This window comes from Carassius gibelio, chromosome A22, assembly GCF_023724105.1.
Source record: "Carassius gibelio isolate Cgi1373 ecotype wild population from Czech Republic chromosome A22, carGib1.2-hapl.c, whole genome shotgun sequence".
Lineage (NCBI taxonomy): Eukaryota > Metazoa > Chordata > Actinopteri > Cypriniformes > Cyprinidae > Carassius > Carassius gibelio.
In genome coordinates, this window is record NC_068392.1 from 12250774 (window position 1) to 12269352 (window position 18579).

The 18579-nt window shown below is 44.5% G+C and overlaps 1 protein-coding gene across 22 annotated transcripts in view; it reads right to left on the reverse strand.

The window, feature by feature from the left end:
* LOC127943228 (complement factor H) overlaps window positions 1-18579 on the reverse strand; it is a 123093-nt gene that overhangs the window by 51294 nt on the left and 53220 nt on the right. The window contains exons 21-22 of one of the 22 annotated variants that reach the window (XM_052539528.1): window positions 7883-8077; window positions 1122-1520 (exon numbers count right to left, since the gene is read on the reverse strand). The exons of the other annotated variants lie outside the window; for them this stretch is intronic. Coding sequence (XP_052395488.1) covers window positions 1489-1520; window positions 7883-8077 — 227 coding nt within the window. The 3' untranslated portion in view covers window positions 1122-1488. Of the gene's footprint in view, window positions 1-1121; window positions 1521-7882; window positions 8078-18579 lie in introns of those variants that run through there. 22 annotated transcript variants of the gene reach the window in all.

The following is an 18579-nucleotide window of genomic DNA, read 5'->3' on the forward strand; positions in this document are numbered from 1 at the left end:
TTATAGATCTCCTTATTTACCTTTCTTTAGAAACCGTGCCGATAGAAACATTGCGAGGTCCCGAGAGGGAACCGGATGAGGGCGAGGTGGATTGAGCCTCCTAGCCCCTCTCAGGAACCTGACGACCAGATCATGCTTCCCAAGAGACTGACCATTAGTCCTCATCTCCCTAGAGCTCAAGCCCGCCTTGTGATGCAGCTATCGACATTAGGTCTTCCTCCCGAGCCCCGAATGAGATCTCAGGAGCCTAAGAGGGTCCAGCAAACTCATATATAGACTGCACCCAGAAACACACAGGCAGAATGACATTTTTAAAAAGATGCAAACTCAACCCGTTTACTTTTTTAGAGATAGAAAAAAGCTCTTTCAGTGGTGCTGAAGCACTCAGGGGAACGCGGGAACTGAATGCAGGAAACTAAGATGAACCGCTGAATTGCGCCGTTATACCAACACCAGCTGACTCACTTGTAAACACTCCGGTGAAATCAGCAAGCAATATGCTTCGCTCCGAAGCGAAAGCTTGAGTGCGAGTTGCACGCGCTGCTCCTTATATACCTGCACAGGGGAGCGGAGCTCGCGATGCAAATCCCGCAGACCAAGTTACACTGTGTACCATTGGCTCGTTTTGTTACCACTCGAAAGGTGATTGGGCCCTAAGGCGAGATCCCATTCGTCAGTCTCCTTCTGACATAATGTAGACCAACCGAAAGGGAACTCTAACTTTGTTTATGTGCAATAATATTAGCAATTATTTTTTTTTAAGAGCCTAAAAATAATTAATGTATTTTATATAGATTGTCATTGTCATCTCTGAAAGTGCAGAACATTTCATATGGCATGGCTGGCATTCCAGTTGTCTTTTTAAAAGATGATGACTTTGTCAAATCTCCATAAAATAAGCATAGAAAATGTGTCAGCACAGTTTAATACATATAGATATTAAAAGGTCCATTATTTCTGTATTATTATTCTTTCATATAAATCATGATCATAATACAAAAAAGCATGTAGTGGTACAATTTCTTAGTGTGAAACTAAGGGCATAATTTCATCGTCACAAAAACGCCCCCCCCCCCAATAAAAAACAAAAAACAAATTGCAAGTTTGTCTTTGGTCTTAGAGAGTTTTTGCAAGTTTATTTTTATTATTATTTTATTTAATACATATTGTACATATCACTGAGCTGACATTAAATGGCTTAATGCCGCTTTTATCATGGACATTTTTAAACATTGTGTTTAGCATTTCTTAAGTCTTACTTGCAGTAAATCCAAAATCTAGTAACTGATTTAGGATTTTTTTTTTTCACATTTGTTTTGTTGCTTCAGCAGTGATTTATTCTCACTGCTACTCACACCCAGGTAAAGTCATCACTCCATCATTGTTGTCTTAGGGGAACAACTATGAAAATTTGCCCCTTCTGAATTATAAATCTGATGTGATCATTATGGGGTGCGAACATCTATTACCACTCAGCTTAGGCCAACTCTATATCTCTTCTTCCAGTTTCTCCACCGCCACTGTACAGGGAAAAAACCCAGCATGTTAAAATCAGCGTCTCAATATACATTCATTAACTAAACATCACAACCTACAACTTAAAGGGTTAGTTCACCCAAAAATGAAAATTATGTCATTAATAACTCACCCTTATGCTGTTCCAAACATGTAAGACCTCCTTTTATCTTCGGAACACAGTTTAAGATATTTTAGATTTAGTCCGAGAGCTCTCAGTCCCTCCATTGAAACTGTGTGTACGGTATACTATCCATGTCCAGAAAGGTAAGAAAAACATCAACGTAGTCCATGTGACATCAGAGGGTCAGTTAGAATTTTTTGAAGCATCGAAAATACATTTTGGTCCAAAAATAGCAAAAACGACGACTTTATTCAGCATTGTCTTCTCTTCTGTGTCTGTTGTGAGAGATAGTTCAAATCAAAACAGTCTGGATATCCGGTTCGCGAACGAATAATTCAGTTTACCAAATCGAACTGAACCATTTTAAACGGTTCGCGTCTGTATTGCTCATTAATCCACAAATGAATAAAGCTGTTAACTTTTTTTAACGTGAACGAGTCAGTCTATTGTTCGTTATCTGGCTCGGCTCGGTGTTCATCACAGCAGTTCAGTCAGTGTACTGTTTGAGTGCATGCATTACTCCGGGATATTTGTTTGTTTGTCAGCCACATTAAAAAAAGTGAACAGCTTAAGTCATTTGTGGATTAATGCGTATTAGAGACGCGAATCGTTTAAAACGATTCAGTTCGATTTGGTGAACTGAATGATTTGTTCGCGAACCGAATATCCTGCTTTGATTTGAACTCTCTCTCACAACAGACACGGAAGAGAAGACAATGCTGAATAAAGTCGTCGTTTTTGCTATTTTTGGACCAAAATGTATTTTCGATGCTTCAAAAAATTCCAACGGACCCTATGATGTCACATGGACTACTTTGATGATGTTTCTCTTACCTTTCTGGACATGGACAGTATACCGTACACACAGCTTCAATGGAGGGACGAGAGCTCTCGGACTAAATCTAAAATATCTTAAACTATGTTCCCGAAGATAAAAGGAGGTCTTACATGTTTGGAACAGCATAAGGGTGAGTTATTAATGACATAATTTTCATTTTTGGGCGAACTAACCCTTTAAACTACAAAATTACATCATGATGTGTTTAGTAGTGTGTTTAATAGTTTAGTAGTGAGGTAATTTAAATAAAATGTTTCAGAAAAAGACTATGCAAAGGAGATATTCAGAATATGATATGATATAATTATATGATATACATACATGATATAATGTGATATGTTATAATAAAAACTAAATTAGAAATTAGAAAATTTGTTGTTTGTTTGTCCATGCAAACTTGTCACCTCAGTGCTAGTTTATAGGTTGTTTTGTGCTGTTGTTAGGTTGTTCTGGGTGGTTGCTAGTTGTCTGCTTCTTGACTCAAGTGAAGAGAAACGTCTCTAGGTTACGTATGTAACCCTAGTTCATCGAGGGAACGAGACGCTGCGTCAAAGCACTTTTGGGGAACGCGCCCAGCGTGCGCGACTCTGAATATCGTGTGAAATCAGACCAATGGAAGAGACGAGGCCGCCATACCCCGAGTAGAGTGAGCCTTGGCTCCCGACAGTGGGGGACGACCAGAGGACTCATAGGAAGCGTTGATAGCCTCGACTATCCAACGACTAATAGTCTGCTTAGAAGCAGGAAAACCCCTCTTGGGGGGACCGTAGCGTACAAGCAATTGATCGGTCTTTCTCCACAGGGCAGCTCTGTGGGCGTATGCGTCCAGCGCTCGAACTGGACACATAGAATTTAGCTTCGCCTGGTCGGGCTCCCGAAAGGGAGGAGGACAGAAGGCCTGCAGCACTACAGGTTGTGGTGTAACAGAGGGAACCTTAGGAACATATCCCGCTCGAGGGTATATGAACGCTTTAGTCATGCCTGGTGCAAACTCAAGATAAGTAGGGGCCACAGAGAGGGCCTGAAGGTCTCCTACTCTCCGCAGAGAGGTGATAGCCAACAGAAAGGAGGTTTTGAGTGTGAGATGTCTGTCTGAGATATCTTGAATCGGTTCAAATGGGGTTTTGCACATCGCCTCTAACACCACAACCAAGTCCCACGGGGGAATACGGGACCGTACTGGAGGTTTCAGCCTCAGCGCACCGCGGAGGAAACGTGTAACTAGGGGGTGTCTTCCCAGAGACTGGCCATCGAGAAGGGCACGGTAGGCCACAATAGCCGCCACGTAGACCTTCAACGTGGAGTGGGTCAACCCTGCAGAGAGCCTAGCCTGTAAAAACTCCAGAACTGTACCAATCGGGCAGTTTGCTGGGTCTAACCGGCGGTCTCTGCACCATGAGGTGAAGAGTTTCCACCTCAGGGCGTACAGTTTCCTCGTTGAGGGAGCTCTGGATTGGAGAAGGGTCTCAACAACCTCAGTTGAGAGACCGGCTGCTAACAGTTGTGCCCCCTCAGGGGCCACACCCACAGCTTCCACAACTCCGGGCGAGGGTGAATTATCATACCCTGTGCCTGCGAGAGTAGGTCTGTCCTGATCGGTATCTCCCACGGAGAGCCGTCGAGGAGCGAGACTAGATCTGAGAACCATACTCAGCCCGGCCAGAACGGGGCTACTAACAACAGACGGACCCGGTCCCGGCGCACTCTCGCCAGAACTCCCGGGAGCAGAGCAATAGGGGGAAATGCTTACAGACGAAGCCTCGGCCAGGTCTGTACCATAGCGTCCAGTCCCAGAGGAGCTGGATGAACTAGAGAGAACCAAAGGGGGCATTGTGACGTCTCTTGAGATGCAAATAGGTCTGCTTGAGCCCTGCCAAATACTCTCCATATCTTCTTCACTACTTGTGGGTGAAGTCTCCATTCCCCGGGCCTCGGCCCCTGCCTCGACAGTATGTCTGCTCCCACATTTTGTTTCCCAGGAATATATACTGCTCTTAATGAGAGGAGTTTGCTCTGGGACCACACCAGTATCTAGTGCGCCAGCTTGTACAAAGGGCGCGAACGCAGACCTCCCTGTTGGTTGATATAAGAGACCACCGATGTGTTGTCGGTGCGCACCAACACATGGTCTGGGAGGAAGTGCTTCAATGCACGAAAAACTGCTAGCATTTCTAGACAATTGATATGCCATGTTTGATGGCGATCACTCCACAGACCACGGGCAGGGTGGCCACTCATGACTGCACCCCAGCAAGTGATGCATCTGTCGTTAGCGTTACACGGCGACAAAGAGCTCCCAGCACCGGGCCTTTTTTCAAGAACCAAGGTTTCTTCCACATGTCTAAGGCATGTAGGCAGCGCCGCGTGACCTTGATAGTGCGAAGTAGATTGCCCCTTGGGGAAAATCCCTTGGTCTTGAGCCACCACTGTAGGGGGCTCATGTACAGCAGGCCAAGAGGTATCACGCTAGACGCAGCTGCCATCAGACCCAACAATCTCTGAAATTGTTTGACAGTGAGTGACTGGCCTTCTTTGACTCTCTCGACTGATATGCGGATTGACTCGATACAAGCAGGGGACAATCGTGCCTGCATCGTGGTCGAATCTCATACTACGCCTAGATAGGTGGTTCTCTGAACCGGAGAAAGCACACTCTTCTTGGCGTTCAGTCTCAAACCCAGCACCCCCATATGTGCGAGGACGACATCTCGATGCCGAACCGCAGCCTGCTCTGACTGAGCTAAGATCAACCAATCATCGATATAGTTGAGAATGCGGATGCCCTGCATGCGCAGGGGGACCAGAGCCGCGTCTACACATTTTGTGAACGTGCGGGGTGAGAGTGCAGGGCCGAAGGGAAGTACTCGATATTGGTAAGCTACAACATGCTTGATTGTGAGCATTCTGAAGTTTAGTCTCATAACTGAACGATTTAAAACCCTCAAGTCTATAATCGGACGCAGCCCCCCATCCTTCTTTGGAACTATGAAATACCGGCTGTAAAATCCGGACTCCCTGTCTTGAGGAGGGACCACCTCGATGGCCTCCTTCTCTAATAGGGTTTTCACTTCCTGTTCCATAACCAGACCCTGCCTGAGGCCGACTATTGTCTGAACGACCCCATTGAATACTGGCGCCACGGAGCCGAACTGAATGCGGTAGCCTTTTTCTACTGTGTGCAGGACCCATCGAGATACATTTGGCAGTAGTTTCTACGCTGCTAAATAATCTACTAAGGGAATCAGTCTCTCGAGACTGATCTCTGGTGTAAGAGACCCCCGCAGGGGCGGCGAGCGTCTCAGCCCCGCTACGCGCACGGGCGGAAGATACTGAGAGCGATGCTCGCTGGGACCTGCTGCGCCCTGGAACACTGACAGGGTTGGCAGACCGGCCCCCAGAGGGCCCTGAGGTGAGACGGGCACCGTGTACTGCGGTGTGTACCGCTCTACCCCAGCAGAGGCTGCCCTCTGAAACCCTGGGCTCTTGGCGTCAGGGTTTCTTGGCCGAGGACTACTTCTTAGCTTCGATAACTGCCCTAAGATCTTGTTTGGGCTGGGAAGTCCCGAGAGGCGATGCTCTGTTTTTGGGCCTCGCGGTACGAGGAGCTAGGGTGCGGCTGGGGCATCTCCCGCCCAGATGCCCCAAGGGAGCGACGAGGGAGGAACTTATGGAACGCCGCCGCTTGTTTGCGGTCCTCCTGAAACCTGTCGACGACAGAATTGACTGCGTCGCCGAACAGGCCAGTCGGCAGGATTGGGGCGTCCATGAGGCAGACCCTGTTCCGCTCTTTCATATCGGACAGGGTCAACCATAAGTGCCTCTCCGCGGCCACCATAGCTGCCATGGACCGCCCAATCGCTCGAGCGGTCTCTTTGGTGGTGCGGAGGGAGAGATCAGCGGTCCTTCTTAGCTCTGATATATCGTGGGATTTGATCTCCTCTCCCTCGTCTAGCTCCTTCAGCAGGTCGGCTTGGTACGCCTGTAACACCGCCATGGTGTGCAGCCACACACCAGCCTGACCTGCAGCCGCATACCCTTTGCCCACCAAAGTCGATGTTGCTCTGAGTGGCTTTGAGGGCAATGCCGGGGCCTTTAGAGACGATGCCGTGCCAGGGGACAGATAGCTCGCGTGCGTCTGTTCCACCCGGGGCATCGCTCTATAACCGTGATCTCCCATCCCCACTACGTTCCCATAGTAGTCTGACGAGGGGATGTAGAGACGGGCCGAGAATGGACGTTTCCACGACCTGGCGATCTCTTCATGCAGGTCGGGAAAGAATGGCAGGCCCCGGCTGGGAGGTGGCTGACTCGCGCGCAGGAAGCGTTCATCAAGCTTGCTTCTCTGCGGTTCAGCTGTTTTCTCGGCCGGCCAATCGATGTTTAATTTGGCCACCGCACGAGTAACCACCTCCAAGAGCTCCTCATACTGCGGCGAGTGGGGTGGCGAATCCCTGTCGAGCGACTCCACGTCAACCTCCTCGGAGGAAGAGAGGCGGAGCGTCGACCCCTCTCCCTGAGTGGAAGGAACTGCTGAGCGTGCTTCCGACTCTAGGGATTGGGTGCCAGATCTAGCAGAAGTGGAAGGAGATAGGGACTGGCCCGTCTCCATTCCCTCCACCAGATCCACTTGCGAACCCCACGAGTGCAGCCGCCGTTCTGCCTCAGCAGAAGCGGGACCAGCACCGCGGGGAACGCTGGCGAAGGCCCCGTCCTCGAAGAGGGCCCTCCGGGAACGAAGCAGCCGCACCGACATACACTCACAGTGCGGGCAGTCGGCCCCCACGAGAGCCGACTCAGCGTGCTTCGAACCCAGGCAAACCACGCAAAGGCTGTGTGTATCCCCACCCGTTATATATCTTGGGCAGGGAGGAACACACAGCCTATAACGCGATTTGGAATCGCCAGTGTCAATGTGTTTGACTTTCGCCTTGCTCTTTGGCATGCCTAGGAGCTCTTAAACTGGACAGACAACAGTAAATAAGACTCACAGACAAACAGTTTGACATTCACACACAGAGCGCTTGCTGAGAGATGCGAAGCTGATGCCAGCTGCGTGGCACGTGCTTTTATAGCTTCCTGGTCGCTTACGTCACTCCGCCGGTGACGTCACGCTCTTCCATTGGTCTGATTTCACACAATATTCAGAGTCGCGCACGCTGGGCGCGTTCCCCAAAAGCGCTTTGACGCAGCTCGAGTTCCTGAAGAGGAACTTGTGTGCTGATAAGTTTTGTACCGAACTTCAGAATCTACTTTAATGTGAGCAATAGTGATGCTTATAGACACTGCTAATAAAACTCGACTGAGTAAACCTGCAACCTTACTGATGCATTTAGGAAAAGGGCTGCTCCATTTTCTATCAGATCTATCTTTAGCCAGTCAGAAACATTTACTTTCCCTGTGTTTACCTTCACATGTAGGCAAATGGTTGCTCCATTTTCCATCCATCCGACAGGCAATTTGTTTTGGTCCTTTTAAATTGAGGCCTTTTCCAGTGCATGAAAAATATAATTTTTGTCCGGGTTTGTATGGACCCTCGGGATCAAGTTGGCTCCTAATTTTTAAGTCTTCTGTTGCATTCTGTGGTGGAGGACATGTTATCTCTAGAGAAAGCAAACAATTGGACACATATTTATCCACTCAGAAGCATTTATGCTTTATCTGATCTAGTGTTAAGGAGTAATGTGCTACCAACTTCCAATGTGGTTTAGCATAACAATCACATTTTTTGTTACATGGTATTGCGCAAGCAGCATTACAGATCCTCACTGTTACTAAAGTATTGGGAAGTTTGATTCATTATGTCAACCGATTCTTTTGATTACTGTGCGGCATTTTATGTATCAATATAAAAACAAAAATTATAAAAAAATAAAATATGTAATAAATGCATCAAAATATAAGATAATATAAAATAGAATGTATTACATATTAACTCAATCTTACTTATGCAACAATATTTAGCAGTTAAATATATAAAATAATGTTATCTAACATAATGCAAAATGTTTTTGAGCAATATGCAAAAAAAGTATATACAAATATATACAAAGTGTTGCAATACAGTTGAAAGCATAACAAAACTTTATCAGTCAATCAAGCATTTATTTTAATATGTGGTAGTAATGTGTGACATTATTGATAATTCAGTGTTTCTGTAACAAAAATCTAACAATAATATATATATATATATTAGTACTGTCAATCGATTAAAAAAAATAACTAATTAATCGCACAATTTTTTAAAATTAATCACGATTAATCGCGATTAATCGCAATTAAAAGACTGAAACTTTTTGGTTATGTAAATGTAAAATGTAAATAATTAATGTAAACTCAAGACAAAGAAACTATTTAAATTCAAAATATGATTGTTTATTGGAATTTTTGTTTAACTTGTAACACAGATTTTCTCATGTAAACAACATACCTGCAATAAACCATCAATATCCTCCAAATTAACTGTTGGCTTGAAAGCCATATTTATTACAGAAATAAAAACACAGGCATGTAAGTACCATTTGAATTTCAAAACAATCAATGCCAATAAAAAACAAAAATGATTTCCATGTTGAAGTGGACTGCAACAAAATTCCAAAGTATAGTCATTGCCAGTGCTTTAAGTGGGCCGGTACGCACCGGTACTCAGTACTGCCACTTCCAAATATAGCTCTTGAGCGTACCGCCACCTCTCCGTGCGCTCAGAACGTGCTTGTAGTGTACCGGTACGCTCATTTGGACATCTGTTTTAATAGAGGTTTTAATCTTTTACCTGCACTGCCGATTTTCAGAGTGCCCTTCACAATGCAAGCTTCCTAATTCATCCCACCCAGAGCAGAAACTACATTACCCATTCACCCTTAAGTTATACAAGTGAATAGCGCATGTGTCGCTTTTCCCACTGTTAAGTGTCAACAACTCAACGTGGCCGGAGAAGGTGTGTGAAACTCGTTGTGAGTTATACTAAAGCAAAATCTTGAGTATTTATTGTCTGATAAACATTAAAAACTGTCTGCGGAGGTTGAGTCGTCCTGCAGCCCCCGCTGGCTGTTCATTGGCTGCAGCATCTTTTTTCTAAGTTCTAAAAAAATACTGTAGATGGCAAGGCACAAATTTAGATATTCATTTATCTAATTAATCTATAGCCTATGCACAAAGACAATATGATCTTTTTATCCCCTTTTTGTTTTAAAGCTTGATGAAGAGAGAGAGCGCAAGTTGCTGCAGCTGCGAGGAGGACAGTGATGCACGCGTACAGGGGTGATTGACAGTTCGCGGCACTGTGTACAAAAAATACTCCGCTACACAATTATTTCGTTTTTTTTGTTTAAGCTTATTAACGTTAGCGTTATAGAAAGGTCTGATTTACGCACTGTTACAGTCATTGTTTTTTTTTTTTTTTTAAACAATGACATTTGAGTTCATGATTTTAATGTTGCTGTTTCTTGTGGCAGACTGAATGAAGAGTAATGTTTCTTGTGGCAGACTGAAGAGTAATCCGGCAGAGTTTTATACTGAAACTTTCCGTCTAAAAGTCCTTCCTTGGTCTTATCCATATTTCTTTGCACGATGAACACACATAGGCCACAACTGGAGATAAAAAAAACTGCAACCGCGTTAATTGCGTTATTTTTTTTTAACGCGTTAAATATTTCAAATTAATCGAATGCGTTAATGCGCTAATTTTGACAGCACTAATATACATACATACATATATATATATATATATATATATATATATATATACAGTATTGTTCAAAATAATAGCAGTACAATGTGACTAACCAGAATAATCAAGGTTTTTAGTATATTTTTTATTGCTACGTGGCAAACAAGTTACCAGTAGGTTCAGTAGATTGTCAGAAAACAAACAAGACCCAGCATTCATGATATGCACGCTCTTAAGGCTGTGCAATTGGGCAATTAGTTGAAAGGGGTGTGTTCAAAAAAATAGCAGTGTCTACCTTTGACTGTACAAACTCAAAACTATTTTGTACAAACATTTTTTTTTTCTGGGATTTAGCAATCCTGTGAATCACTAAACTAATATATATTGTTGTATGACCACAGTTTTTTAAAACTGCTTGACATCTGTGTGGCATGGAGTCAACCAACTTGTGGCACCTCTCAGCTGTTATTCCACTCCATGATTCTTTAACAACATTCCACAATTCATTCACATTTCTTGGTTTTGCTTCAGAAACAGCATTTTTGATATCACCCCACAAGTTCTCAATTGGATTAAGGTCTGGAGATTGGGCTGGCCACTCCATAACATTAATTTTGTTGGTTTGGAACCAAGACTTTGCCCGTTTACTAGTGTGTTTTGGGTCATTGTCTTGATGAAACAACCATTTCAAGGGCATGTCCTCTTCAGCATAGGGCAACATGACCTCTTCAAGTATTTTAACATATGCAAACTGATCCATGATCCCTGGTATGCGATAAATAGGCCCAACACCATAGTAGGAGAAACATGCCCATATCATGATGCTTGCACCTCCATGCTTCACTGTCTTCACTGTGTACTGTGGCTTGAATTCAGAGTTTGGGGGTCGTCTCACAAACTGCCTGTGGCCCTTGGACCCAAAAAGAACAATTTTACTCTCATCAGTCCACAAAATGTTCCTCCATTTCTCTTTAGGCCAGTTGATGTGTTCTTTGGCTAATTGTAACCTCTTCTGCACATGCCTTTTTTTTAACAGAGGGACTTTGCGGGGGATTCTTGAAAAAAGATTAGCTTCACACAGACGTCTTCTAACTGTCACAGTACTTACAGGTAACTCCAGACTGTCTTTGATCATCCTGGAGGTGATCATTGGCTGAGCCTTTGCCATTCTGGTTATTCTTCTATCCATTTTGATGGTTGTCTTCCATTTTCTTCCACGTCTCTCTGGTTTTGCTCTCCATTTTAAGGCATTGGAGATCATTTTAGCTGAACAGCTTATCATTTTTTGCACCTCTTTATAGGTTTTCCCCTCTCTAATCAACTTTTTAATCAAAGTACGCTGTTCTTCTGAACAATGTCTTGAACGACCCATTTTCCTCAGCTTTCAAATGCATGTTCAACAAGTGTTGGCTTCATCCTTAAATAGGGGCCACCTGATTCACACCTGTTTCTTCACAAAATTGATGACCTCAGTGATTGAATGCCACACTGCTATTTTTTTGAACACGCCCCTTTCAACTAATTCAACTAATTGCCCAATTGCACAGCCTTAAGAGCGTGCATATCATGAATGCTGGGTCTCATTTGTTTTCTGAGAATCTACTGAACCTACTGGTAACTTGTTTGCCACGTAGCAATAAAAAAATATACGAAAAACCTTGATTATTCTGGTTAGTCACATTGTACTGCTATTATTTTGAACAATACTGTATATATATATATATATATATATATATATATATATATATATATAACACTACAACTATTAATTGTACTACTGATAATAATAAGAAATTCTCTATGGTCTAATAAGCTGTTGGGCTCATGATTATTAATTACGTTGTCTGCATTCACTAAAGTGAGATTGCAGTGTATGTCTTATTCCTGTCCACTAGTGAAGGAAGCAGCTTCTCAATGTTCAAGTGTAGACGAGTGAAAACATCTGTGGTAAACTTATTCTCAACCTCTAACAATTAAAACAATCTAACAAACTAACAATCTAAAATCTAACAATTTATTGGTCTGTGGTCTCACCTAGAGTGAAATTTAGTCTCATATAAGAGTGATTAACTCACAATGTGGAACACTTACAGTACAGGTAATGACAACCATCTGTGGTCTTCCAGTGGTTCTGCATTATTAAAACATAATGCCTTCACTTTGTCACGGACAGAAGAGAGAGACAGAGTATGCAGGTAGTTGAAGATGGTAGGTGACCTCGTTGACCTGCCTCTCGATGGTGAAGGGACCTATATAGCGGGGACTCAGCTTTCGACAGGGCAGGCGAAGACGGATGTCTCTGGTGGAGAGCCAGAACTTTTGACCAGGTTGGTACTGGGGTGTATCTCCTCTCTTGGTGTCAGCCTGGCTCTGGTGTCTTCGCACTGCTCGCTGGAGATGGATTTGTGCTGAGTCCCATACCTTCTCACTCGCTTCGAACCAGGTGTTGACCGCTGGGACTTCTGACGGCTCTCCTGACCAGGGAAAGAGAGGAGGCTGGTACCCGAGTATGCACTGAAACGGTGTTAAACCGGTGGTGTCTTGGCGTACTGAGTTCTGTGCATACTCGGCCCATGGGAGGAAGCAGTTCCAGCTGCCTTGGCTCTGGTGGCAGTAGGTTCGCAGGTATCTTCCGATCTCCTGAATCTTGCGCTCAGTCTGACCGTTGGATTGAGGATGGTACCCCGAAGATAGGCTGACTGAGACTCCGAGTAATCTGAAGAAAGCATGCCAGACTCGGGAGATGAATTGGGGACCTCTATCTGAATGTCTTCTGGTAGACCAAAGTGACAGAATACATGGTGGAATAGTAGGTTGGCAGTTTCAAAGGCAGTGGGAAGACCTTTTAATGGGATGAGTTTGCATGCCTTGGAGAAGCGGTCAACCACGACTAGGATACCAGTGTGTGTACCTGAAGGTGGGAGATCGGTCATTAAGTCGACGCCCAGAATGGACCATGGACGACGTGGTATGGGCAGTGGCTTCAGCTTCCCTGCGGGGAGTCGTCGTGGAGTATTGGAGATGGCACAGACTGAGCATCCACGAACGTACTGGGAGACATCCTGCATGATGGTGGGCCACCAGAACCGGTTACGAAGGAGCGAGAGGGTTTGCCGGCTGCCTGGATGTCCAGAGCCCGGAGACGTGTGAACTGAGTCTATGATGGACAGGCGTAGTGATGATGAAACATATATCCTTCCCTCTGGACCTCCCGGCAGAGCTGGCTCGGAACAGGTGGCTTCCCGGATACGATCCTCCATTGACCATTCGATGGGACTAACGATAATGGCTGGAGGGAGTATAGCTTCTGGAGGTGATACTTCGGGCTCAGGCGCATGAAGACGGGAGAGGGCGTCTGCTTTAAGGTTCTTGCCTCCTGGTCGATATGTAACTCGGAAGTTGAAACGAGTGAAGAAGAGGGCCCATCGGGCTTGGCGAGGATTTAGACATTTGGCTTCTTGGAGATATTTGAGGTTACGGTGGTCCGTAATGACTTCGACTTGATGGTGTGCTCCCTCCAGCCAGTGACTCCATTCTTCGAAAGCCATCTTGATAGCCAGAAGTTCCCGATTACCGATGTCATAATTACGCTCCGCCGTGGACAGTTTCTTGGAATAGAAGGCACATGGATGGAGTACTGGAGGCTTCCCCTGCTGCTGTGATAGAATAGCTCCCACCCCGGTCGATGAGGCGTCCACTTCGACCATGAAGGGGAGGTCCGGATTGGGATGGACCAGGATGTGAGCCGAACAGAAGGCTTGAGTGGCAGCTGGGTTCCAGGACAGAGACTTGGGAAGATCCTTGAGGAGAGAGGTGAACTGATGATACTGTATTGATGAATAAAATGACGGTAGAAGTTTGCAAATCTTAAGAATCTCTGGAGGTCTTTGACGGTGGTGGGTTGTGACCAGTTCATGATGGTGTCCACCTTCCTCTGGTCCATTTGGATCCCTTGTGGGCTGATGACATAGCCGAGGAAGTGAACAGTGGTACGGTGGAACTCACACTTTTCCAACTTCAGGAAAAACTGATGATCTCTGAGTCTTTGCAGGACTTGACAGACGTGGTGATGATGTTCAGTTAAGCTCTTGGAGAAGATTAAGATGTCATCAATATAAACGATCACGAATTGATGCAGAAACTCACAGATCAAATGGAGAGTTGGACAGCCCGTAGGGCATAACAAGATATTCATAGTGCCCTGATGGAGTAATGAAAGCAGTTTTCCACTCGTCGCCTCTTCGGATGCGTATGAGATTGTATGCACTTCTGAGATCCAGTTTGGTGAAGATTTTAGCTCCACGTAGTTGTTGCAGAGCGGTTGGGACCAGAGGAAGGGGATAGCGGAATTTGACCGTTTGTTCATTGAGTGCACGGTAGTCAATGCACGGCCTCAAGCTTCCGTCCTTCTTTCCCACAAAAAAAAGCTGGATGCAGCAGGGGAAGTGGAACACTCATCCATGGCCTTCTGCTCCGGGATGGACAGTGGATAGATTCGGCCCTTGAGTGGTGTGGCTCCAGGCAACAGGTCAATGGCGCAGTCCCATGGCCGATGAGGTGGTAACTGTGTCGCTTGTTGTATGCTGAACACTTCCTGGAACGCCCGGTACTCAAGGGGAATCTCTGTTGGATGGCTGGATTCTGGACTTTCGATTGAGGTTGAGTTGAGGTGAAGAGAGGAAGAGGGGGAATCATCAGGAGAGGGTTTATGACGACAGATCTTGATGACAGGTAGTAGACAAGATAAAGAGCAGGATTCACCCCATTGCATTATTTACCCAGTGGTCCAGTTGACTTGCAGGGAGTGTTCTGACATTCACGGGCGTCCCAGGATGATATCCGCGGTGGACCCTTCCAGCACCAGAAATGAAATCTCCTCCTGATGAAGACATCCAATGCGTAGTGAGACTATGGGGGATTGATGACAGACTTGACCACGGCCCAGCGGTTTACCCAAGATGGTGTGGATAACTCCTTTGTGATCCTTCTCCTCGGGAGACTGAGCTTCTTGAGGAGTTTGTGGGAGATGAAGTTCCCTGAGGAGCCGGTGTCAATGAGGGCATACGTTAAAACATAGTGGGAAAGGGTCACTATCATGACTGGAGTACGTGATAATGGTGATATCATAGGAGGAGTCTGGATTGTACTCACTGCTGGGCGTGGTGGTCTCACTGGGCACTGCAAAATGAGATGTCCTTCGGAACCGCAGTAGAGGCAGAGGCCATTGTGAATGCGTCGTTGATGTTCTACTGCAGTGAGATGGTATGAGTCGATTTGCATATGCTCAGGTGCTGGAAGGTTTATAGATGGTGTGGGAGGCAGAGGGTGCGCAGCGGGTTGGTCCAGCGCACAGGCGGTGAGACGTTGAGAGATGCGAATGGTACGCTGAATGAAGTTCTCTAAGCCGATGACATCATCATAAACTGCCACTTGATGGCGGATGGTAGGATTCAATCCTTGACAAAAGCAGGTGATAAGCGCAGTTTCATTCCATCCACAGTTGGAGACTAGAGTGCGGAAACGTAAAGCATATTCACTCATGGTCAACTTTCCTTGACGAAGGCGGTACAACTGATCATGGATGGAGAGAGCAGAGGTATTGAGGCCAAAAACTTCTTTGAAGTGGGTGGCGAAAGCCTCCCATGAGCGAGTGAGGGGGCCATTTGCTTCCCAGATTGACTGAGCCCATTGGAGGGCGGGACCAGAGAGGAGGGAGATCAAATAGGCGATCTTAGTACGATCAGTAGGGAAGGCATGTACTTGCATCTCAAAGTAGAGTCAACATTGTAGTAGAAACCCGCTGCAACCCTCCGCCTCACCGGTGTACGTTGCAGGTCGGGCCATGGGACTGTGAGAGGCAGGCATTGAAGGAGAGTGAAGATGAGGTGGAAGTGGTGGATCGCCAGCTTGCTCGGGGAGAGAGACCCGTGAAGGGTCCTCTTCCAATCCAACGGCTCTTTGCATACAGTCGGTCTGGTCTTCTGTCACGGAGAGAAGAGAGAGACAACAGGGTATGCAGGTAAGTAGATGTTTATTGGAATTATGGAGACAGAAGATGGGATCACACAATCTTGCAGAGGAATAGTTGAGCTGAGTGGGATGTTAAGAGGATGACTTGAGGATACTTGCTGTACAGACGAAGGGTGGACACAGGAGGAACTGACAGGACACGGATGACAGATGGTGGTAGGTAAGCAGGATGATCAGACGTTCAGGTATTCAGATGATTCCAAGAGTAGCACAGAGAGTAGAGTCGGTGATTCTCTGACGAAGACCAGACAGAGAGTGAAAAGATGTGTGGGCTTAAGAAGTGGCAGTGATGAGTGGGTGCAGGTGTGGTGACTTCAGTAATCTGGTGATAATGAGCGGATGGGCAGAGTCGGGTGATTGGTGTGGCAGGTGTTACTGGTGACTCCGTGACCAGTGATGCCGGTAACGCGTTACTTAGAAACGCGTTATTCTAATCTGACCACTTTTTTCAGTAATGAGTAATCTAACGCATTACTATTTCCAAACCAGTAATCAGATTAAAGTTACTTAACCAAGTCACTGTGCGTTACTATTTTTGTCATTTTCCTTAATAAAAATATTTATTTCTTCTTGCATCTCGGGGAGTGAAGTCACGTATGTGACAAGTCACGTTTTCAGCATGCATGAAGTTCACGACATGTGTACGTGCCACGCAGCGACACAAACGTAAACAATGGAGGAGGCGAGAGATGTGTGTTTTCTAGATGGAGATAGTCACTATTTTGAGTTTGTGTCAGCTTAAGATGACAACATTAAGGTCCGTTGTACACTCTGTGCTGGCGGCGATAAAGTGTTATCTAGCTACAAAAACACTACGTCGAATTTGAAAAAAACATTTGGAGTCGCAGCACTGCACAGTCAAAGTCACACCAGGTGATGAGAAGCAAGGAGCAGGAGGTCCCCGACCACCAAAACAACAAAAGCTGGACTTCGGTGCAAAACCAGTAAGTGGGGGAGAGTTGAAGAAGTTAGTCGGGCAGTTTGTTGTGGAGGAAATGCAATTAAATACGGTTGACTGGCCCTCATTTCATGCCATAATAAACAAGATCCCTACCACTGTCAATGCCGCGCTGCCTCAAAGAACAGCTTTTTTTTCTTACATGAAGGAGGAGTATTCAGTGATAGAGAGAAATCTAATATTTTAATATTAAATATTTTAATAGTATTTATGTTAAGTCAAGAAAGACTGCCTTTATTTTTTGTAAAAACGTATTTTTTCAGAAAATAATTTTTAAGTTCAACTTTGTCAGGAGATAGATTGTGGATGTTACTGTTAAAAATACAATTCCAATAAAGTGAGTGTTGGCAAAACCGGTTGTCATTTTTATGTTGTCGGCAGCTGCTGAATGTAACTAATAAAGTAACTTGTAAAGTAACTTAGTTACTTTTAAAATCAAGTAATCTGTAAAGTAACTAAGTTAGTGTGGCAACACTGTCCGTGACACACTTTATATATATATATATATATAAATATAAATATAAATATAAATATAAATATAAATTTCTTGCATGACATAATGAAACTAAAAAAAGATCAGTGTTGATTCATTTTCAGCAATATATTTTCATACAACAATATTATTATTATTACTATTTTCTTTAGAAATGGAATGTGTTTAGTTTTGTGGCTGACTGTAAGAAGTGAAGGTTACACTCAATGCATCCTATAAAACAGACCGAATGAAGGGTGTAAAACGAAGACTGCCTACTAAAGATCCTTCAGTTAGAGACATCCTTCAACAGAGCTTCATGATGTGTCAGTCTACTGAGCCTAGATATGACTGTAATGTGTCACATTTCAGGAGAACCCAATTTTTCATTAAAACAATTTGAAAGCATTGGTTGACTGAATGACTCACTCATTAAGAAGTGCCACCATCTACTGGTGGTTTTAGTTTAATCTGTAAAGTACTTTAAAAACACACACAAAACTAGCTTTATACAATAAATTTTAAATGCAGTGTATATATATTAATACCACTTCTGATTCTGCTTTTGTGTCACCTCTGCACTGCAAATATGGAATTTGTTGATAACGCCCTAGACAGGGGCAGGGGAATTCAATTTAAGTTTTAAGAGATTCAGTCTCTATATTTCCTTCCCACCAGAAGTCCGGACAATACATATACATTTCTATCTGGGGATCATGTATACTTTGTAAAAGAAAACAAACAAACAAACAAACAAACAAAAAACGGTCAAGATGAGCATCAAAAGTGAGTCCTCAGAGCCAAAGCTGCAGTGACATCTGGTAATTTTTCCTGATAAAAACCTTTTATCAGTTGACCACAACTTGATATAAATATTTAATGGTAAGATCAGATGTTTTATCAAGCTATTATTATTGTTGCATTTGCACATGTAAGGCAAAAGACCATGTGAAAGAAAATATTTTTATATTTTGCT